The sequence below is a fragment of the Pteronotus mesoamericanus genome, unplaced genomic scaffold, assembly GCF_021234165.1.
Source record: "Pteronotus mesoamericanus isolate MK-2021 breed Mesoamerican mustached bat unplaced genomic scaffold, CSHL_Meso_final contig_246, whole genome shotgun sequence".
NCBI classification, from domain to species: domain Eukaryota; kingdom Metazoa; phylum Chordata; class Mammalia; order Chiroptera; family Mormoopidae; genus Pteronotus; species Pteronotus mesoamericanus.
The window spans coordinates 12,156,855-12,179,261 of NW_026555104.1; the positions used below are offsets into that span (position 1 = coordinate 12,156,855).

Below are 22,407 nucleotides of genomic sequence, written 5' to 3' on the forward strand. Positions count from 1 at the left end.
GGATGGCCGGTGGCCCCTGCATTCAGGCCTTCTGCCCAGGCTCCAGTTTCTGGGTCACCTCCTGCTGCTCCCTTAGGCAGTGGGATGGGAGGGTAGTGTTCCGACCTGAGCACCCAGCCTTTACTCGCCTCATGGGGAGGGAGACAGGAGAATGCATATCTGGAGGAAGAATAGCAATGATTTCTACTTTGGTTTAGGACACAACTGACTAGCACATCCCCTGTAGCTTGGGACACCAGTGGGCCAGTACTTCCCCCTGAAAAGGGAAACAAACGCCATCCCTTCCTGCCCTCTGGAAGATGTTTTTTTTGTTTGTTTGTTTGTTTGTTTGTTTTTGAGAAGTTTGGCCTCTCTGGGGGCTGAGAACCACATGGCTCTGACCTTGACTTCTCCACAAGCATCCCAGTTCTCATGCTCCCTTCTGGCTTTCCTGGGCTTCACTGTCAGCTTCCTTGGGCTCTGTCTCTGCCCAGGCTGCTAGGGCCCCTGGCTTCACCTCTTTGGGTCCTTGACGAGCACAAGGATTTTGGAAAACATGGAGTGGTCCAGGGTAGGGCTCAGAGGCAGCACTTTGGGTAGCAGCCCCAAGGGAGCCCCACAGCAGCTGAACCTCCTTGCTCCATCACTGAAAAAAAATTTAAACCAGAAAAATCTAGAGAATAATGTAGCAAACAACTGTGTTCTCACCTCCCAGAATTAACAGATGTTGAGCTCTGAAGATATACGACAGAACTTTTTAATCAAGAAAATAAAGCATTACAAATGAAGGTGCAGTCTCTCCTTTCCCCTTTCCTCTTGCTCTCCCCTTCACCTGGAAGCAGCTACCGGCATGAGTTTGGTGTGTAGCCTTCTGGGCTACAGTTTGTGTTTTCACTATATATCTATGCCTTTTTATGGCATTGCATGGACTTTTTAAATGGACATACCTATATATATTTTCTACATTTTGCAATTCAGTCGTTTGTTTTGAAACTTGTCAGTGTTGTACCCATAGATCTAGTTCATTAATTTTTAACTGCAGTGTGTATATGGGATTCCCTTTCTGTGAACATTTCTTTCCAGTCTTTCCACAGGAGGAAGCATGAGGAAGTGAATACCCTCACTCACGTTTTCTTGGGCACATACATGCGCAAGTTCCTCTAGAGCAGCACTTTCCACTGGGAATATAATGCAAGCCACATTTATAATTGACAATTTTCTAGTACCTCATATCTAAGCTAAAATTTAGGCTGAAAAATACACAGGCAAGCCCTAGCTGGTATGGCTTAGTGGATTGAGCACTAGCCTGTGAACCAGAGGGTTGCCAGTTTGATTCCCAGTCAGGGCACATGCCTGGATTGCAGGCCATGTCCCCAGTAGAGGGCACCTGAGAGGCAACCACACATTGATGTTTCTCTCCTTTTCTTTCGCCTTCCACTTCCCCTCTCTAAAAATTAAAAAAAAAAATACACAGGCGAAATTAATTTTAAGAATACATTGTAGTGCCGTGGCTGGTGGCTCAGTTGGTTGGAGCATTGTCCCGTACACCGAGAGGTTGAGGGTTTGATCCCCTGGTCAGGGTGCATATGTGAAGCAACAAATTGATGTTTTTCTGTCTCTCCGTCGTCTCCTTCCTCTCCCTCTAAAATCGATAAACTTTTTTTTTTTTTTAAGAATGTATTTAGCTCAATAAGTCTAAAATATTATTTCAGCTCTGGTTGGTGTGGCTCAGTGGATTGAGTGCTGGCCTGCAAACCAAAGGGTTGCTGGTTTGATTCCCAGTCAGGGCACATGCCTGGGTTGCAGGCCAGGTCCCCAGTGGGGAGCACATGAGAGGCAACACACACTGATACTTCTCTCCCTCTCTTTCTCCCTTCCTTCCCCCTCTAAAGATAAATAAAATCTTTAAAAAATAACATATCATTTAAACACATTAGCAATATTCAAATATTAATGAGATAATTTACATTCTCTTTTATATACAAAGCCGTTAAAATCCAGTGTGGATTTTATGCTCACAGCACATCTCAGCTTGAATGAGCCATATTTCACGAGCTCAGCAGTCTCATTTAGCGAGTGGCTCCTGTAAAGGACAGCAGAGCTCTCTGTGGAGAAGTGGATTTGCTTAGTAGTAGGCTGAACTGTTCATATTTTAAATGTATTAGTTATTGACAAATGATTCTGCAAAGAACTGCTCATTTACACCTCCACAAGCAGTTTATAAAAGTTCCTGTTTCTTCACATTCTTGCCAACCCTTGATATTACTAGACTTTTAAATTTTGACCAGATGAATCTGTATAAAATAGTATTTTATTGTCGTTTTAATTCACATTTCCACCCTTTGCTCCCTTAAGAGGAAATGTGTATGCACAGCCCAGAGAAAACGTTCCATAAATATTTGAGGAAGTGCGTGAACATGCCTCGGTCTCCCCTTTTGCAGAAAGAGAAGATGCTATCCGTTCTGCTTCCCAGAGGAGTTCAAGGCTCTGTGTGGTCATGAGGCATGAAAAGCTCTGTGTCAGGTTCATGCAAATATGTGGTGAGGCAGGGCCTCTGCCTGGCAGGCTGAGGGAAGTGGAGACCGTGCCTTCAAATGCTGTGCCGCACACTCAGCATGGGAGTGGCGTACTGAGCAGGCCACACCCACACGTGCCCACCCACGCCCACCCTGTCTCTCCCTGCTCCCGTTAATTCCAGGATGTGAAAGAGGTGTGAGACATGGAGGGGCTTCAAACCCTGAGACACCTTGATGATGCTAAATGAAGCCAAGCGCCACTGATGAATTGGATTTCTAGCAGGCCAACAAAGGCCCTATCCTGCTCCCCCCAATCCCCAGCGCCCCCTTGTTAACCTTATTGGCTGAGCCAGTTTCCATGGAAACTGTCAAGTTCAAAGGACTCCTGTAGTATAAGCATCTTGCCTTTCCCCTCTGTTCCCAGCTAGCCTGTTGGAGCGGAGTTAGAGGTTCTGAGAGCTAAGGGAGCCCCAGGTGCTCTGGTGAAGCTTCCATCCATTCATTAAGCCTTTCTCCCCCTCCCACTCCTGCCCCCGCCCCTACTCTCTTCCCCTTGCAGGCCAGCCAGCTTGGTGTGTACAAGGCCTTTGTGGATAACTATAAAGTCGCTCTGGAGACAGCGGAGAAGTGCAGCCAGTCCAACAACCAGTTCCAGAAGATCTCTGAGGTGGGCAGCACCCTGCACAGCCACCCCTGTGACCTGGGGCTTTGGGGGCTGCTCAGAACCTTCTAGGCCCTGGGCCTCTCCGTTCCTGCTTGCCAGTGAGGGAAGTGGTTCCCTGATGGGTAACACTTAGCCTGACATTTGCTTTCTTGCTCTTGACATTTTCCCTCTTAATGTACGAACACCAATTTGTTTGATTTTTGTCATTCTGTTTTAGGTTATTCTGTGTTAGAACAGGAGAAGCAAAAAAAAAAAAAAAAAAAAAAAAAAGGCACTATTTCTCAGGCAGCAGTGACCTTGAGCGAGTCACTTCCCTTCTGTTGGCTTTTGTTTCTATAGAATGAAGTGTCTGATTTGCCAGACTTGCGTGATAAGAGCCGCAAGGATACTGTTTAAAATGCAGATCTTCCGGCACCTTCCCTGGAGCTTCAGTTCAGGAGGTTGGGGGTTGGGGGCCAGGAGTCTATTTTTAATAAGCTTCCTGGGTGATTGTTATTGATCAGGGATATTTGAGGAAGTCCGGGCTAGATGGTGTTTTCAGATTTTCGCAACCCTGCAGAGAGCACAGGGGCCACTCAAGTGGGGAAGTCACGGACCCCCTGGCTGGAAATATGCCTGCTGCTGCCACTGTGCCTTCCCTCTAGCTCCTCTGCCACCGGCATTTCTGTCTCTCCAGAGTGGCAGGGCAGGGCTCTGGGATTCCTGGGGAGCACAGCCTAGCTCACCCCTTCTGCCAGACAGGTCTCAGTGACAGCCCCAAGCCGCTGTCCTTGTAGTCAGAGCGCCCAGCCCTGCCCAAGCTTAGGTTCCAGGGAGGGGGAGCCCCTTGTGCAGTTTTGGAGGCCCTGTCTTACAGGCCTCTCTGGACTTTTGGCTTTCTTGCCTCAGCTCTGATGCTAGAAAAGTTGATGAGATGCCGCATAGTTTTCATGTAACTAGTGGGGTTATGGGTTATAACCAAGTTTGAAATTGGCCTAGACGGAGTACAGAATCAGACGGAGGTGAAATTACAACTTGATTACTAATAAAAGCCAGGTTGGAAAAATGTGGACTTAGATCTGTAGCCACATTGGGCTTGTTAACACCTGAAAGCCCTCCACAAACCCACTACTAGGGGCAGAGAGAAGAGGGCTGAGCTCAGTTTCCTCTCCCAAACCCAGGGGTCAGGCAAGTCACCCTCTGCCTCAGAGGACAGCGTGATGGGTAGGGAAGTCCCTCTACGTGGAGTCACAAGGCTGGAGAACTGGTACTTCCCCTCACAGCTCCCAGTTCTCCCTGGGAACAAACTGGATTCCCTGGATCTGTGTTCAGAGAGGCCCTGCCATGGCTACCTGGATACCTGGGGTCATGTATGGTCCAGGTTGGCAGGGGGGAGTCCCCTCTTGTGCACAGAAACCCCTGCACGCATCCCTAAGCCCCTCTCAAAGCCTGCAGGCTCCAAGGGCAGAGCCAGCCCATGGCTTGCTGCCAGGTGGCTTCTCACCCTGATTCATGCGCTGACGCTGAGCTGTCTCTTCCTACTGGAGCTGCCACTTAATTACTGCAATTAGGCCCTTCTCTGCGGCAGGAGTGATTTCATACCTCCAGACTGCACTGGAGGGGGAAGTGGAGAAAAATTCCCTAAAACTGGGAATCCAGACACCAGCCAGAGACATAGATTTGAGGAGCTGAGTAAACCCCCCCTTCCCCCCTCTCTACCTCCTAACCCCAAGCTCAGTCCCTGGGGGTTTTCTCTGTCTAGAAACTGCTTGAGGCAGGAGAAGGGGAGCTCCTGCTGCCTGGGCATTTCCTCCGCCCAAGCAGAGTGGGCAATATCACTTGGGTACCTGACCTTGGCCTCACCTCCCCACCCCCGCCTTCCCCCCCTTGGAGGCCCCCCTGTGCACTCAGCCCTCCAGGCGGGGATTGCATTACAGCTCCAGTTACAGGCTGCACTGGTCCTTTGGCAAGAGCTGGAGCTGGACCACTCTCTAAAGGCAGATAAGAGAGGTTTGGATTATATACGCTGCCCTGGAGCCTGTTTCCAGCACTCACTACCTGGTCACTTTGCCTGGGATCCAGGAGGGGTGTTGGCTTTTCCTTCCTGGCAGTTTCCTCTTGGGTGCCTGGCACCGGCTCTGGCTCCGGAGGGAGGGGCCTGTCAGGGAGGTCGGGGGCTGGGTGCGTCCCTCCTGGGTAGGATGTTGCTCAGATTGCCCTGTGGAACTAAGCCTCTTGGCCCCAGGTGCTTCCCCTGTCCCATTCAGGTGTGCAGGACCCCTCATTCCTTATTCGAAGAGCTACTCATGTCCCCAGGATCAGCTGGTACACCTGGTGCTTGTCCCCTCAAACCCTGTGTGTCTTGGACTGATGTGTACAGACCCCTCATCAATGGCTGCTGCTGGGGAAACCCTGGGTGGGGTGGGGATCCTGCTCTTGCCACCTCTGATTCTCTGGAAGTTGCAGGGGAGGGGCTTTAAGGGACAGGTCTGAGGAGCATGATTATTGAAGTCCTGTCTGGTACCTGGAGTCCCTCCTTGCCTACACCCGGCTGCTGGACTCCACGGGGCTCCAGGAGATCATGGGTGTGGCACAGGGAGGCCAGGTGATGGGGAGGCAGAGGGATGCTCTTGCCTGTTGGTCTTTGTCTCTCCTGTATTTGGACCCCTGGGTTTCAGAGCCCTTCCTCCCGCGACGCTCACAGTGGGGGATGGGCAGCCTCGGTACGGGCCAAATAGTGATTCCTCTCCTCTGTTTGGCAGGAACTCAAAGTGAAAGGTCCCAAGGATTCCAAGGACAGCCACACGTCAGTCACTATGGAAGGTACTTTCGGGGGTAGGCTGGATAACAGCCACCTTCCTTTGTCTGGCTTTGTGGACTACGGTGCCCTGCTTGTGTAAGCGTGTGCACGTTCGTGTGGGAGTGTGTGTGAGCGCGTGCACGGGAATCAGCCTCTGCCCCCAGGCAGCCAGCCAGCTACAAACGTGCTCCCTCCGTAGGATGCCAGCGGGCAGCTAGCTCCCCTCCTCCTCCTTCCTCCCGCTTCTTCGTTGTGCCTCCCTCCCCTCCCCTCGTCTCCTCCCCTCCCCTCCCCCCCCCTTGCTAGAGGAGCACTCGGAAGCGGCTGCTTGATTCTGGAGGATGTACAGCAGCAGCGTGCAAGGTGGCTGAGTGTCTGGGCTGCTGATGGGAGCCGGGAGCGATGGCCGCACGCTCCTGCTCCTGCCGCGGGGACAGAGGCTGCCATGGAAATTCTCCTCATCATTCGCTTCTGCTGTAACTGCACCTATGGTAACCCAGGCCCCCTCTCGTGGGAGGTGGTGTATCTTCCCGCCGCTGGGGGCTGGCCGGAGTGGGCTTAAATGTGGCCGTCAAGGTTTGGGAGGCAGCGGGGAAGGGAGGGGGCGCAAGTGGCTGGATGTGCATGTACCCCGGTTCGGCCAGCTTACAGCCTGAAATTGTAGTTTGGGGGCCACTCGGGGCAGCAATGGCTTAGAAATGGAAGGACCAGGCTCGAAGGGTCCAGGTATCCCCTAAGGATCTGTGTGGAATTGGTGGCTTAGCTTGAGAGGCTTTGGGCAACTTCCTGGAGAGGCTGTTAAAGACAGAAAGTGACAAGACTGCACCTACAGGTGTAGCAACCTAAAGGGCGGAAGAGGGGCCAGCCGGGGCCAGTCCGAGAGTGACAGGTGGTTGGGACCGCAGTGCCCTGGCCTGGGAGGGCGCGGCTGGAGTGAGAAGTTGGGAGTTTCTTTGTTTCCAGAGAGAGGAAAGGAGGCTGAGCGTCCAGGGTATTGTGTGCTCAGAGAGCACATGCTGCCTTCGAGACAGCCTCTCCCCTCAGAGCAGTGGCAGTGGGAGAGCCGGGTGCGGTTGGGGGAGCGGGGAGGAGTGGGTTGCTCCGAGGGGGCTTATTTCCAGCCACCAGAGACCCTAGAGCTGAGGTGTTGGCACCTAACGAGTGCTGGGGGAGAGGGGGGCGTGGCAGCTGGCTGCTCTCTGAAGGTCACACCGCCCCGCCGCTTCCCCCCCCCCCCCCCCCCGCCGCACAATGGAAGGGATCAGCGCATCCTCTTGGCAGTTTCCTCAGTGAAGGGGTCCCGGATGGGCACATGCTGTCAGCCAGGCTCTCGCTCAAAGGCTGACGTAGGCCTAGGCAAGGAGGTGTCCGGAAGCGGTGGGCCCTGCTCTCTGAGGCAAGAAGTACCTTACAGATGACCCCAGCTGTCTTTGGCGGGGGCATGGGGTCAGATGTTACCTCTGGGTCCCTGCGTGTTGAAGAGGCAGGCAGCTGGCCCTGTTTCTCCCCTCCCACCAGGTGCTTTGTCTGCACCCTTCCCAGTCACTTCGCTTTCACATCTCCGTGGTAACGTGGAGCTCCTTATCAAAGGCTGAATAGGGGGGCGCAGTTTGCTGGAGGAGAGATGATGGGGCTTCCTGGGCTCTTTCCCAGGGGCCACTGTGCCAGAGGGACTGCTGCCCCCTCACCTGCTCAGGCTGTCCTGTGTCAAAGGCTACTCCTGACAGAGGTAGCCCTGCAGCGGGCCCGCCCCAGCTGCCCCAGCAGGATAGCTCTGGGAGCTCTAGTCCCCGGGCAGAAGCCACCCTGTGCTCCTGCCCCTCCGCTCAGGCTCTGACAGGCTGGAGACAAGAGGAGAGCAGGACTGGAAATGGCCTGTTCAAAGATCAGAAGGGAAACGCTGTTTTGATCTGACCTAGGAGTTGATCAGGTCTCAACTCTGCCTCCCTAAAAAAGGAGTGGGTTGGCCTTTTTGCTTCCTCTTCCTGCCCCAAATGGAAGCTTAGTCTTAGTGAAACAGGCCAGGGACCTTGATTTCAGGGTTTCTTTGGTCCCTGTGATGCTGTCTTTGAAGTCATTCAGCTTCAAAGCGGGGAGTAAGGAGTGAATGAGCTCTTGCTAGTCACACTGTTTAGAATCTTCTCAGCTCCTCCCAGGCATGCCAGTTCTGAGGGTCCCATGGAGACTGTGCAACTTGGGCTCTCACTGGAGTTCATGGTTATTTGCTAAGCTCTGCAGGGCTCCGTGCATATGCTGTGGGGGACATGAAGGAAAGTCATGTGTGACCCAGGTGCCTAAGAGGGGCTCACCTTGGCAGTAAGAGAGACCAGCTCACCCACTCTTTCCTTGTGAATCTTTCTGAGAGCAAGTTACATAACCTCTCTGTGCCTCAGAGAAGTTTTCTTGTCTGTGAGATGGGACTAGTGATAATTGCTTCCCTTTTTAATCAAAGGAAATCATGCATGTAAAACAGTACCATTGGACACAGAGCAAGTACCCAACAAACGAGAGACAGGCCAGCTTGCTCGTGTCAGTGGCCTGACTTTAAGGCACCGTGGGTATTGTTTGCAAAAGTCCTGGTCAGGGAAGGCTTCCCGGAGGAGGAGGAGAGATAGATGTTGCAGCTCGGTGAACGCTGTCAGTTCCAGGAACAGGAACGGCATGGTGAGGAGTTGGGAGAGTGGGAGAAGCAGGAAACCCACGGGACAGGTGAAGTGCAGGAACAGGAGAAGGAAACGTAGGCCCTCACCCTGCATCCTCAGGGGAAGCAGGCATGCAGGAGCCCTGGGAAGCAAGAACATCAAGTTGCTCCCCCCGCCCCCAGTTGTTTCTGTGTATGACTGTGTCCCCAGGGCCCTCTCCCTCCACTTGTCTCTCTCCTCACTTCTTCCCAGCGGCCCTTTTCCCACCTGGACCAGGGTGTGGACTCATGCTACTTGAGTCCCCGATCAGATGGACTCTTGAGGTGACTACAGGCATATTAATAACCCCTCTGAAACCCAACCCACCATTTGTGCAGACCTCTGAGCTTAGTCAGAAACCTCTTTCTCCTGGGACCCGAAAGAGGGACAGAGGGAGCTGACACCGCAGTATCAGCTTTCCCTGAGTGAACTCGAGGGCCTACCCTGGCAGGTGTCTGTTGAGCTCACACTTTCTCTTGGATCTCTGGGGTTCTCAGGGTGGGATTTCTCCCCAAGATGAGCAAAGCCCCAGGTGCATACCCTAAACAACCTCAGAACTGGATCCCCCCTGGGCTGATCGCTGGGCCCCCCCTCACTGTCCCAGATACCCCAGGCCGGGTCTTGTTCCTTCTCGCTCCCATGGCCCATGGGGAGGGGCTCTAGAGATTGCTAAATTAAGAAAGGGCTACAGATAAGTCATAGAAAGTATGTTTGCATAAAGCAGTGGTTTTTAGTCACTCCTACGTATCCGAATCAGCAAAGGAGCTTTTTAAAAAAATGCTGATACCCAGGTTCCACCCGGCAGAGCTTGAGATTTAGTTGATGCAGTGAGGAGGGGGAGGTTGGCAGCTGTGTCTTTTAAGAGCTCCCCCGTGATTCTAATGGGCAGCCAAGCAAAGACTGCAGATAAGGTTCGTGGCACACCACTGAGACTGCGTCTTCTCCACAGCCAGATCACTGTTCCCGAAGTGTCTGCTTAGCACTGCACAGGGGATTTCTATCTAGGGCTTTGGGGGACTCTCAGGGTTTGGGGACTGACTAGAGCATGAATGTCAGCTCTCAGACCTGTCACCATCTGGTCCTGTGGGACACCCAATCTAGGGTTCTCCTCCCCAGACCAGCATCCTGCCTCGTGGCTCCTACAGCAGGAGGGCAGAGGTCGCAGCCCCATGGCCAGAGGCCTCCAGGTGCAGGACTGAGGCTGAACCACCCATGCTGGGAGAGGCCGGGCACAGCTGCTTGCAGGCAGCTTTGTTTGGAAGTATTGGTCGGCCAGCTGCCGCTTCCACCTGTCTCTGCTGAATCCCAGCAATCCTCATTTGGTGTCCTGGTCACCAGGGGGTGTGGCGAATGTGGGGCCTGCTGAGCTTGCATTTTCCCCACCTCTTCAGGGCTCCCAGAGGCCCCACTTGGATTCCTTCAGGAAATCTTTGCCCCTCAGCTGCCACTGGCTTGGAGCCGAGCCTTTCTGTGGAGAGTTGGCCTGCCTCCCTCAGCCTGTCCTATTTTGGCTGGGGGTGGGAGGGCATGAGAGGGGTCTTTTCATGGAGATGAGGCTGATTATGTGGGTCAGGAGGAAGCCTGCCATTTCCATCTGGCAGTGCCAGGCCTTGGACCAGAGGAGTATGAGAGTGATCGGGCCTGAGGGAGCTGCCTTCCCTAGAAAAACAGCGTGTCTCCTGCCTACATTCTGGGGCTCCAGGTGTGACCCAGAGTGTGCTGGAGCTCTGCAGGGTAAGGCTAGGCCTAGCTGGGGGGGTGGGCAGGGGCGTTACGGAGGAGCACGTGTCTCCATCTGCCAAGCCTGGTCAGGCCAGGGCAGGTCTAGAGGTGGCCCTGGAAGAAGTCACACCTGGTGGGAGGGCTGTGTGCCTGCCTGCTGTGTTGTCTGGCTGCCCTGGGGTGAGAATGGAGGCGCAAGTCGCTGGGGAACCTGCTTGTGTGGGTGGGTGTCCTGCAAGCAGGTGTCCGTGCAGGGGAGTGAGGCAGGTCGGGGAGCAAGACTGGTTCCTAAAGCCTCAGCTGCTCCTGTATTTCATCGGTCCTGTCTCCTTCCTGCCTTCCCCTACAGCTCTGCTCTACAAGCCCATTGACCGAGTCACCAGGAGCACCCTGGTCCTACACGTGAGTGTGAGAACCCCGAACGGCCAGAGACTGGTCAGGAATTCTATGAGAGACTGAGTCCAGAGGGGGCAGGTGCTGGAGTCACTGAGCAGAGGCCCCACCTGGGAAACTGAATAGAGGGTCCTTGGGCCCCAACTGTGCCTTCCTGGCCTCTGGTAACCATGCCAATGGGGCCAGGGCCTAAATATAGCCGGGCCACTAAGCTTGACATTTGGCTAAATGTTCCTTCAGAGGCAGGCACTTCCTGCCTCCCTTGCTGGCTGCTCCTCAGTGCCCTTGGAGCAGCTGTGGGGCGGGTAGATGGGTGTTTCTCCCAGCTGCTTGGCGAGATGAGATCCACCTGGCTCCCCGCCCCCTTGGGGGCGGAGCATAATGACTTCAGCAGAGAAATAAAGTGGTACCACTGCCTTCACCCCTGCTGCCCCTAATTTTAGTTCAGATTTCACAGGCATCACCAGATCACAGTGGGGATCTCTGAGTGCACCCCCAGAATTCTTTTAGTGAGGGTGGAGTGCTCCCCACTGTCTTATTAAGCCCCAGAACTGCCCTCAACTCCCCACCCTAACCCTCCCCAGGACCTGCTGAAGCACACACCTGTGGACCACCCAGACTACCCGCTCCTGCAGGATGCCCTCCGCATTTCCCAGAACTTCCTGTCCAGCATCAATGAGGACATCGACCCCCGCCGGACTGCTGTCACCACGCCCAAAGGGGAGGTGAGCTCAGGGCCTGACGCAGCCCCCCACCCTGCAAGCAGATCACCCAGCCCTGCTCTCTGGCACGCAGAGGCACATGGCCTGTGCCCTGTGTTTCTCCAGCCTTGACCCCTCATTCCCAGCCACGGAGGGGCCTTCAGGCCCTGGGCTGATGGCTTTAAGTCCAGTGTCTCCTTCATCTTCATAACCCTCCACTGTGGCAGAAGAGGAAACTGAGGCCTGGGGAGTCTCACCAGGCTGGCAGATCTCTTATCCATAAGTGTCAGGACTGGATTCTTTAGCTGGGGTTAGCTGCCTGTAAGCCCCGTGCACTGTCCCCCATACCAGGGACTCAGGGGGCTCTGGCTGTCTCAGTCTTGAATGCAAACACCGCCCCCAACATGGGTAGTTTGATGCCCCCAGGGCCCCCTGGCAGCAGTGGCGCAGTCTGAGGGAGCTTGGGGAGTCTGAGGGCGTGGGAGCTCCGAGCTGCCCCTGCTGAGCCTGCATGAGCAGATAGGGACGCTAGGGAGTGAGCCCCATAGCAGGGAAAACTGGTGGGAGAGGTGGCTGAGGCAGCCAGGTTACTGAAATGTCCCAGGTGAGCACCTAGATGTGGTACAGCAGCTTCAGTCCCTGGGGGCCTTCTTGGAGGAAGGTTGCGGGGTGACCCAGTGAGGAGAAGCAATTTGAAGAATCAGAGAGATAGTTACTGGCATGGGTCAGCAGCCCGGCCCACGTACAGCACTTCCTGTCCAGCAGAGGGAATTAAATGGTGTTTAGGAGCGCAGGCTGGCTGGGTTTATGCTCCTTCGTTACATTTATGAGTCCCCAGTGTCTCCTGAGGAGGGAAGTAATGAGGGACAGGATCTAGAGAGTGACTAACGAGCACAGAGAGCTGTCCCTGCGTGCGGCTCCCAGCCCTGGTTTGCAAACCCTGGAATATCAGTTGTTTGTTTGACTTGGGGATTAGCTGAAAGACCTCCAGGGGCTGACAGCACTATCACTTTCAGATCATTTCAGTGTTATATTTTTGACATACTTATCTACGTATTGTAGCATATGTAGCTCTAACATGGTATATAGTACAAGGAAGGCTGGGACAGACTGTGACAGCCCCAGGGATTCTCCTGCCTCTGAGGGTGGCAGGGACAAAACTCCGGGAGTTCTGCATGGAACAGTGCTCTTGACCAAGCAGCACCCAGTCTAGAGATGGCTGCAGGCTCCCCAGGACACCCAACAGCCCCACAGAGGGTAGCCCAGCGCCTCCCATCCACCTGGGGTGGTTGAAGAATTTACTCAGAGCTCGTATCACCAGGCCTGAGGGGGTCTGCAGGTCGAGCTGAACTGAAACTAGACCAACTTCTTAAGCAGGACTTAAGCAGGACTTGCAGGGCAGGACAGGACAGGGCAGGGGGTTGTTCATGACCGAGGGTTGAGGAACCAAGTCATCCTGAACTAGGGTCCCTCCAGATCGGAGCTATTGAGAGCGGCAGAAAAGTGTAAAGCTCCCATGTGTTGATCACACCTGATGTGCTGGGCCCTGTGCCATCTTGCATGTATCACCTTAATGATCCCTTCCTCAGGGGCAGACATCATTATCCCCATTTTACAGATGGTTAAACTGAGATTCAGTGAGGTCAGAGAACTTGCCCAAGATCACAGCTGGGAAGTGGCAGAGTCTAGATTCAAGCCCATGTCCATGTGACCCCAAAGCCAATGCTCTTAACCACCAGGCACTGCAGCCCCTCCTTGCAGCCCCTCCCCCCCGCCCGTCCCCCGACTCCCCAGCCCTCTCAGCGGGATGGTGCCCCTGAGCAGTCTGGGCCCTGGGCTGACTCTCCCTGAGCAGGTGGGTGGGTGTGCCGTCTCCCTCAGACGCGGCAGCTGGTGAAGGACGGCTTCCTGGTGGAAGTGTCGGAGGGTTCCCGGAAGCTGCGGCACGTCTTCCTCTTCACAGATGTCCTACTGTGCGCCAAGCTCAAGAAGACATCCGCAGGGTGAGTGGGCGAGTGCCCAGAGTACGAAGTTGGGGAGGAGTGAGACCCTGCCCCCATGGAGCCCCTTAGCAACGAGCGACAATCTGCATATTTTTTCCTCTTTAAAAACATATTAATTTATTTTATTTTACTGCATAGTCTTTTTCTAAAGATAAATGATGTTTTTAATTATAAAGATCATATAACCAAATTACAGACAAAAAAACCCATCACCCACCCCAACATAAGCATGAGTCTCCTGCTGCTATATTTCCTTCCAGTTTTTTAATGTTCTTACATTTTTTCATATACTTGTAATCAGAGTGAATACCCAATTTGGGGCTCTGCTTTTTCCATTTCACGTCATAAGCATTTTCCCTGTTGCTGCCTAATCTTCATAATCATCATTTTACTTCCCTGCATGATGTTACAAGTAGATATGCCGTAATTTACTTAAGCATTCTTCTTTTATTAGACAACTCTACATTTTTGCTACCAAGTCAGTGAATATTCATTAAATCCACTGCTATCATTTATTGAGTGGTTCTGCCATGCCAGGTGCCATGACAAATGCTTTGAATATGTTATTTAAGATCTTCCCAACAACTCTATAAAGTAGGTATTATTTTCTGCATCTCACAGATGAGAGAAAAGACTTAGAATAGTTAAATAAGTTGCCCCGGGTTGCACAACCAGAAGTGGAGGAGATGGGATTTGAACCTTAATTTGACTTGAAAGCTCCTTTCCACCTCCCTCTCTGTACTTAGTGATGTAGGTCCCCTCTGTGCCATCAGCAAAGTAGATTGTTTGGTATGCATCCCACACTCGTTCACCTGCTGTGTGCCCAGCGCGCCAGCTTACAGTCCAGGGGAAACAGGCCGCATGCTCACCACTAAGGGACCAGAACGAGGTGCACACCTATGTTCTGGGGGTAGTGAGAGAAGGCGAGGTTTTATGAGATTCAATAAAGGGCAGAGCTCCCTGGAACCAGATTTGAGATTATTTTAAAGCACAGGTGGCAATCATAAGCAAACATACCTATGCCTTCAGTCCTTTGTCCATGGCAAACTTTACTAATGAACCACAGCACTGTTGCCCGCGGGACTTGAATGTGGCTTTATAATCCTCTCTCCAGTACCACATGTGACCTCAGTGGTCAGAGCTGGCATTCAAAATAGCATTTGCATTCCATCTCCAGTGTAAAGGATAATGAGTATGAGCTACGTATGGACAGGCTGGAAGGGAAGGGAGAGTGTGGGATGGGGAATAGGAAAGCATGAGCCCACTCCTGCCCCTGTCCTAGAGGTTTGGGACACTTAAAAACGTCAGTCATACTAGACCAGAAGACTGGCATGGCCAACGTCCAGAGTCCTCGCTGTCGCCTGACCCTAGAACCTCTGTGTGTGCGTTTCCTGATTGGGTAACCCAAGGACAATGGATCATTTTTGCCTGTGACAAGTTCTCAGTAAATCGTTTTTAGGCAGTTTTGGGGTTCAGCAGTTCAGGCTTAACAAGCCAAGTTCCTTCTGGCTCATGTCCTCCTCTGGCTTCTTGGCAGGAAGCACCAGCAATATGACTGCAAATGGTACATCCCCCTGGCCGACCTCGTGTTTCCGTCCCCCGAGGAGTCGGAGGCCAGCCCCCATGTGCACCCCTTCCCAGACCATGAGCTGGAGGACATGAAAATGAAGATCTCCGCCCTCAAGAGCGAAATCCAGAAGGAGGTGAGCAAAGCCTGGCCTTTGAGCTGGCACGGGGGAGTCAGCTGTTTTTATTGGGGCCCTTTGAACTGGGTGAATTGACAAGTGCAGGGAGGGGAGGTGGTAAGGGTTGGAAACCTGGTGAGGAGGGAAGAGGCAAGAGAAGGAAGCCTCTGGCATATACATGCTTAGGGAAAGACCTTGACCTTGGCAGGTCAGCACCGAGCAGATGGAGGGCAAGCCAAGGAGTTAGTGCTCAGAAGTTAGTGGGGTTGATCCTGGGAAATTTCCTGGAGAACAGTGTACATCAACACTGTAGAAAATGGAAGCAAGAGGAGGAGACCTCCTGAAGGAAAAGCAGGACATGTAGAAGAGAAAGGGCCTGGGAATCCTCCCAGAAACTGACAGATCAAGTAGGCAGAAACCAAGGAGAGAGAGGCCTTGCATGTCACAACGCACTTGATCTAAAAATGCATGGAAGCTTGTGCTCTGACAGAAAACCGAGATTCTTCTTGTCAAACACATGTGAAACATTCACACCCATTGAACATGTTTTAGGCTGCAAAGGAAACCTCAAATTTAAAGAAAAATTGGTAGTATACCAATCATGTTCACAGACCATGGTGCAGTAAAATGAGAAATCAACAACTAGAATATAGTTAAATAGCGGGCTGGCAAGTTAAAACTTTCAGAGTACAGAGGAAATCGAAATTGAAACTATAGACTGTTTAGAACTGCATGAAAATGAGAGCCCCACATATCAGACCCCATGCATGAGATGTAGTCAAAGTGCTATTTACAGGGAAATGCATAGCCTTAAATTCATATGTCTGAAAGCAGAGGCTAGAGGCAAGCACCCAGGAGGAGGCTTCCCCATAAGTGGCAGGCAGGGCGTGGAGGGGCTTGTTTGGTTGGTCTGGTTTCTTCCTCACCCATCCAGGCTCTGCTTGGGGCCTCCCTTCCCTGGGGAGCATCCCCTAATGTGCACTCGTGGCGGTCTGGGTTGGGTGCCCCGCATCCTGGCTCCTGATGTTTGCCTCTTTGCTCTGCTTTATTGGTACTGATTTCTAATTCCAGAGTCAGCTTTTTCCTTTGCTGACTAGGATTTGAACTCTAGCAAGGGGCTGTTTTATGTCCTTAGTACTTGGCACATAATAAATAAAGACTTGTTTCATAAATGATTGTTGAGGAAGACGAGCAGATGGCCTCTAAGGATCTTTGAACTCAGATCTATCTCTCCTTGAACGGGCAGAAGACCACAGTAATAATCCCAGGGGTGTTTGGGCCTGCGGGTCTGGCCGGGGGTGCATCCATCCAGAGGGAGCACCCTGACCCGCACAGGTGTCCCTGCCCCCGAATGGCCAGGCCCCGCCTGGCCTCAGTGGAACCTGCGCCCCATCTGGCGCTGCCCCCCATCCCGACCTGGCCCTGAGAGCCGGTGGGCTTGGTGCTTTCCCTCCTGCCCCACGTGTGTCGACAGAGGCTGCCTTCTGCTCAGCCGAATCGGCGCTTACTGAGCTCCACTGGCTGCTGGCTGCAGGGTGTGCCGGGCGCCTGACAGAGTTCTTCGGCGGGGGGAGAAGGCAAACATGCCCATTACCGCCCACAGTGTGTGACACACGCGATGAAAGTCACTGGAGAGGCACAACAAAGTCGTTCTCTGAATCACAGAAGCAGCGGTGATTTATTTTTTTAATAACATTTTTTTAACTTACTATTTTTTTCCTGGTCACCAATGTAACCCTGACTTGTTATAAGGAAAACTCATAATACCAAAGTGTGTAGAATCAAACTGATTGATCATCACCGACTCCTGCTGTAACCATTTTGAGATGTCTTCTTCTAGACTCTTCTGTGCTTAGACTTTTTTTTGTTTTTTTAGTATTTTAATGAGATTAGGCTACAGGTGCTGTGTTACAATTTAAGCTTTTTACTTAACAGTGCACTGTAGTTTGAGTCTGTCAGGTTCTTTCTAATAGCTGCATTCTATTCTGTTGCTTGATTGCACAACAATGTACTTGGGTATTTAGATTATTGCTGATTCTTTACTCTTCTCAGGCAAGTTTGCAGCAAACATCACCGCACTCACATTTCTTCTTTCTGGTAGATTCCCTACAAGAGAGATGTCTGGGGCAAAGGGCTTGTGCATTTACTTGCCAGATTTCCCTCTGAAAAGGCTGCATCTGATTATGTTCCCACCAGCAGTATGAGAGTCACTCATCCCCCACACTGTCACAACACAGGTTGGGAGCCACTGTTACAACTTTGCTAGTCAAATGGGTAAAAAAAAGCTGCAGATAAGAATTTCAACAATGGAGTTTGAGTAAGACATGGGAACCAAGACTTAGGCATAATATGCCCTGGCTGGTGTGGCTCAGTACATTGAGTGCTGGCCTGCAAACCAAAGGGTCGCTGGTTCAATTCCCAGTCAGGACACATGCCTGGGTTGTGGGCCAGGTCCCCAGTGCAGGGAGAAGAGAGGCAACCATACACTGAGGTTTCTCTCCCGCTCTTTCTCCCTGCCTTCCCCTCTCTAAAAATAAATAGAATCTTTAAAAAAAAAAGACTTAGGCATAATAGTAGTTAATAAAAGGGAAGAGTCCTTTATAAAATATAAACTTGGAAAATTGGAGAAGGGACACCAATGAGAGGGAATGGCTTGTCAGAAAACAGGGAATAACACCACGAGGCTGAGGTGTAGGGTACAGGGTGCAGGGTGGGGCGTGGGGGAGTATCAGGTGGGGTGAGGGGGCTGGGACCCAGCCTTGGCAGGCCCCATGCACCAGGCCAGGAGCTGGGGCTTTATGCTGAATGGTGTCTGAAGTTTTTGAACAGTGTATCTCACTTTAAAAGGTGCCTGAGGTATTAAGCAGGGTACCCAAGATTTAATTTATAGAGGTGACTGAAGAGGCTAATGCGACTGAAGGAAGACCTTTTTTTTTTTTTAAGGTTTTATTTATTTACTTTTAGACAGAGGGGAAGGAGGGTATAAGAGAGGCAGAGAAACATCAATGTGTGGTTGCCTCTCATGCGCCCCCTACTGGGGACCTGGCCTGCAACCCAGGCCTGTGCCCTGACTGGGAATCGAACTGGCAACCCTTTGGTTCGCAGGCTGGCACCCAATCCACTGAGCCACAGCAGTCAGGTCCGAAAGAAGATTTTTATAAATTACAGCCTCTTAAGAGAAGGGCACACACAACACCACACAGGGCCACATGGGGGAAACGCCAGGTTTAGTCAGGAAGCAGAAGGAGCACAGGAAACCATGGCCCAGAGCCTGTACGGTGCTTTCCAAGAGGAAGGCAGGCAGGGCAGGAAAGAGCGTAGGACTGGCTAGTTTGGATAATGTTGGCGGGCTCTGGGCTATAGAGGCTGTCCCTAGTTATCTGGTACCTGGTCCTAGGTGACTTAGGGTAGGGGAATGATGTGTGAGAGTTCAGTAAAGGAGATGGTTGGGGATATGCTAGGAATTAGCATGGCCTGGGAGGAATAGTTCTCTCCCTGGCCAGGTAGGCCTCCCAAGATGTCAAAGCATCATAAAGTATTGAAAAAGAAAAAAATACGATTAACACACAGGGGAAAGTTGTGCTTAGAGCTGCAGAGTGAAAAGTGGAGTTTGAGTGAGGGAAACCATCTGTGCCCTCTGTCCCCTGCAGAAAGCCAACAAAGGACAGAGCCGGGCCATCGAGCGCCTGAAAAAGAAGATGTTTGAGAATGAGTTCTTGCTGCTGCTTAATTCCCCCACAATCCCATTTCGGATCCACAATCGGAATGGAAAGGTCAGGAACCCCCTTCCTCAGTCTAGGACTGTCCATTCTCTGTGGCTTCTGGCCCTGACCTGCAGGACTCAGGGACTCAGGCCCCCAGTTCTCAAAGAGGCTGCTGTGGCTCCAGCCCTGGACTCCCTCTCCCCATTGGTGTGGAGCCAGTGCCCTCTGCTGGCCATCATTGGCACTGCCACTTCTATCACTGGGTTTCCCTCAAAGCCTGGTGGGTGGTACCTTTGTAAGAAGGAGCTTTTTTGGAGCCCCCAAATCCAGGAATGTGCTTGATCTGACTAGAGTCACCCCGCTGAATTGTCATCTCCTCTCTTCAGAGCTACGTGTTCCTACTGTCCTCGGACTATGAAAGGTCAGAGTGGAGAGAAGCAATTCAGAAACTACAGAAGAAGGGTAAAGTCCTGCCCGACTCTACACTGCCCCGATAGGGTCCATAGCAGCAATCGACCTTGTGTATTTCCAAGCACTTTTCTGTCCCGTGTCTCCTCTTCAGCCCCCGCAGTCACTCTATAAAGTGCCAGGGCAGGTGGCCCTTAATTGATATTACCGAGCCCATTGAGGCCCAAAGAATATAAGTGGTTTGCTTAAGACATACAATGAAGCAGTGATAGGACTGGACCCAGAGCCGAGGGTCCCCTCTCCCTCTCCCTCCTTCTGACACACTCTAACTGAAGAGGCCCATGTACTCTTACAGTTAGACTCTCCTATTGTTACTCCTCTGACAGCACCCACCCTACTCCCATGTGAGGGGTCACAAGTCTTTCCTTTTCTTCCAATGACTAACTCTGTCCCTAGAACTATGTTTAGTTTTCCCCCCCCTACAATAGCCCCCAAAGGGAGCCACAGGTCCTAGTGGACCTGCAATGACATTCCCCTCCCTCGGCTTCCCCTGCAGATCTCCAGGCCTTTGTCCTGAGCTCAGTGGAGCTCCAGGTGCTCACGGGATCCTGTTTCAAACTTAGGACTGTCCACAACATTCCTGTCACCAGCAATAAAGATGGTAAGAGGAATCCAAGGTGGCCCACTCCTGCTGGGGCCTTCCACAGGGACCTAGCCAGGCACTTGGCTACAAATGGCTGATCCCTGCTTTTCTAGGCTGGGATGACTCGATTGCCAGGGACAGAGGATGGTTGAACAGGGCTAGTCCACTCCCCCAGGTGGCCCCAGCACCTCCCTGGCCCCCACTGGCTTGGGAGAAGAATCTGGCACCCTGGTGCACTGGGAGCTTGTTGTTAACATAATCGCGAGGTGGTCAGATAGTGGAAGCAAAAGACAAGCGTAGGGCAGGGGGTCGGGGTAGGGGGCGGGGGGCAGGGGAGATGGACTAGAATAGCGTATGAGAAACAAGGCCGGGTATTTCCAGGGATTAGATCTCGGACGGCCCTGAATGCCCAGCAAGGGAGTTTGTTGTTCAAGCCCAGGTACCTGTGGGAGATTTTTGAGCCGGGCAGGGCTGTGATCAGGGCTGGTAACTGGCCGAGAGTGGGTGGAACCGGGCTGCCCGTGGGTTTGGAAAGAGGTTTGGAAGGCAAGCTTTCCACCGCACGGGAAGGTCTCTTGCCGCCGTGTTCCAGAGAGGAGGCAGGTATGGGCCTTCTCTCCCATTCGCACAGAGTGACTTACTGGTTAACTTTTACTTTGAAAGGCTAGACTGAGAGAGGCAGCTACGGGATAGCAGGACTCAGAGAGGGAAAGTGCCCTGGGGGAGGAGTACAAATTCCTTGATCCAGGAGGGGAAGTGTGGACTGGTCTCCCAGGCTGAGTGCAGGGAGAAGGGGCACCAGCTCACCGTCTTGGAGCTGTAGGCTCTGGAAACTTCTTCATCTGGCCACCAGGTGGTGCTGTCAGGCCTAGGCTCCTACTGCGTCTCACAACCTTAAGCGGCTCACCACCCCTACCCTGGGGGCTTTGCTCTCTTGCAGACGACGAGTCTCCAGGCCTCTATGGCTTCCTGCATGTCATTGTCCACTCTGCCAAGGGGTTCAAGCAGTCAGCAAGTAAGTGTCCCTGACCACCAGCCCTAGAAAGAGGCTGGGTGGGCCGTTGTTCATCCTGTCCCAGAAAGTCCCTGCGGACCCGTTGCCTGGCGCCTCCCACAGCCCACTTGCTCTGCCCTGGTCTGCCAGGCTGGGGCCCTGCCATTGCCTTGAGATGTGGGAAATGTCCCCAAAGGCCAGGAACCAGTACCTCTGGGCAGGGCCATTGACCCGCCCTATGTCTCCAAGTCTGGCGAATTCCTGGATTCCAACTTCACATCTGCTGATTACAAGCTGTGTGACCTGGGGCACGTCTCCTAACCTTTCTGAACCTCAGCTTCTTTCTCCATAAAAGCAATCACTCTCGTTAATACGGACTTGAGAGCAGGCTGCGATACAACTGCGTGTGTGCAGTGCCAGGACAGTGCCACACACCCTCCCTTCTCTGTCATCATACCTACTAAACCTGTGCAGGTTTTAGCATTTTACAAGATACAGTTACACTTTTTATCTAGTTCTCCTGCAGGAATTTGTGAGTCAGTTAGGTAATAGTCTCTCCCCATTTGCCAGATAAGAAAACTGCGTCAGAGAGAGAGAAAGGGACTTAACATCACACAGGGTCAGAAACCCAGGGCTCCCGGCTCCTCTCATCTCAGCCAGCCCCATCCCCCACCCTCCGCTGCCTCCCTGGTGGGTGAGGTCTGCCCTTGGCCTCCCCCCAGGCAGTACCCCATGCAGAGGTTGTGCCGTTGGCTCACAGGTGTTCAGTAAGCATTTATGCAAAACCTGAGTTCTGGGGCGCATCAGCCTCCTCGCTCTGTGTTCCCGTCACTCCAGGGCAAACCATGCTTACAGCACCTGTCATACTGTTCTGTCACTTCAAATTTACTGCTCCCATATGAGTTCTTAGAGGGCAGAACCATGTGTCCTTTATCGTTGGATGAATAGTAGCTCAGAAATACTAAACTAGGCAACTAATTTCCACACACCTACTGTGTGCCTGGGCACCTTACTAGATGCTGAGGAAAACATAAATGTGGCCGGTGTACGGACACGCCCTGGCATGTTACAGCCTTTTCCGGTGTAGTACTGCTCTAATCTTCCTGGCATCCCGTGGAGTTCACCGGTACCATTCTCATTTTACACACGAAGACGCCGAGGGCACAGGGGTTTTCCCAGGCGGCACAGACAGGTCACGTGGGTGGTGGAGTAGAATCCACGTCTTCTGCCGCTGAAGCCCACGCTCTTCCCTTCAGAGCATCATCTCTCAGTGTGGCTGGGACCTCTGCACTCATCACGCGAGCTGTATTGTGTGTACATGTGGCAGCTTCCTGAACCCTCCCCCGACCCACGGAATCCCCTTCTGCGGGAGAGGGATGGAGGGGGGTACTGCCCAGGATATTTCTGGCTAGTAAGCTCCACAGGGCTGTTGTACCCACTTGAATCTGCGGCTGGACTGGGCGCCTCCCAGGTCCACAGCACACAGACGTCTCCCCCTTCCTCCTCTCCCCGCTGGGCTGGAACGGGCCTTAGTG

General features: G+C 52.6%; 1 protein-coding gene across 3 annotated transcripts in view; it reads left to right on the forward strand.

Annotated features, from left to right (window-relative positions):
• The window catches only part of ABR (ABR activator of RhoGEF and GTPase), a 140,487-nt gene that overhangs the window by 78,101 nt on the left and 39,979 nt on the right, over nucleotides 1–22,407 (forward strand). For all 3 annotated transcript variants that reach the window (XM_054573272.1, XM_054573270.1, XM_054573271.1), the window contains 10 exons: nucleotides 3,055–3,162; nucleotides 5,901–5,961; nucleotides 10,691–10,743; nucleotides 11,319–11,459; nucleotides 13,317–13,438; nucleotides 14,976–15,141; nucleotides 18,774–18,896; nucleotides 19,214–19,289; nucleotides 19,792–19,896; nucleotides 20,819–20,893. In XM_054573272.1, the coding sequence (XP_054429247.1) occupies nucleotides 3,055–3,162; nucleotides 5,901–5,961; nucleotides 10,691–10,743; nucleotides 11,319–11,459; nucleotides 13,317–13,438; nucleotides 14,976–15,141; nucleotides 18,774–18,896; nucleotides 19,214–19,289; nucleotides 19,792–19,896; nucleotides 20,819–20,893 (1,030 nt within the window). The remainder of the gene's footprint in view (nucleotides 1–3,054; nucleotides 3,163–5,900; nucleotides 5,962–10,690; nucleotides 10,744–11,318; nucleotides 11,460–13,316; nucleotides 13,439–14,975; nucleotides 15,142–18,773; nucleotides 18,897–19,213; nucleotides 19,290–19,791; nucleotides 19,897–20,818; nucleotides 20,894–22,407) is intronic.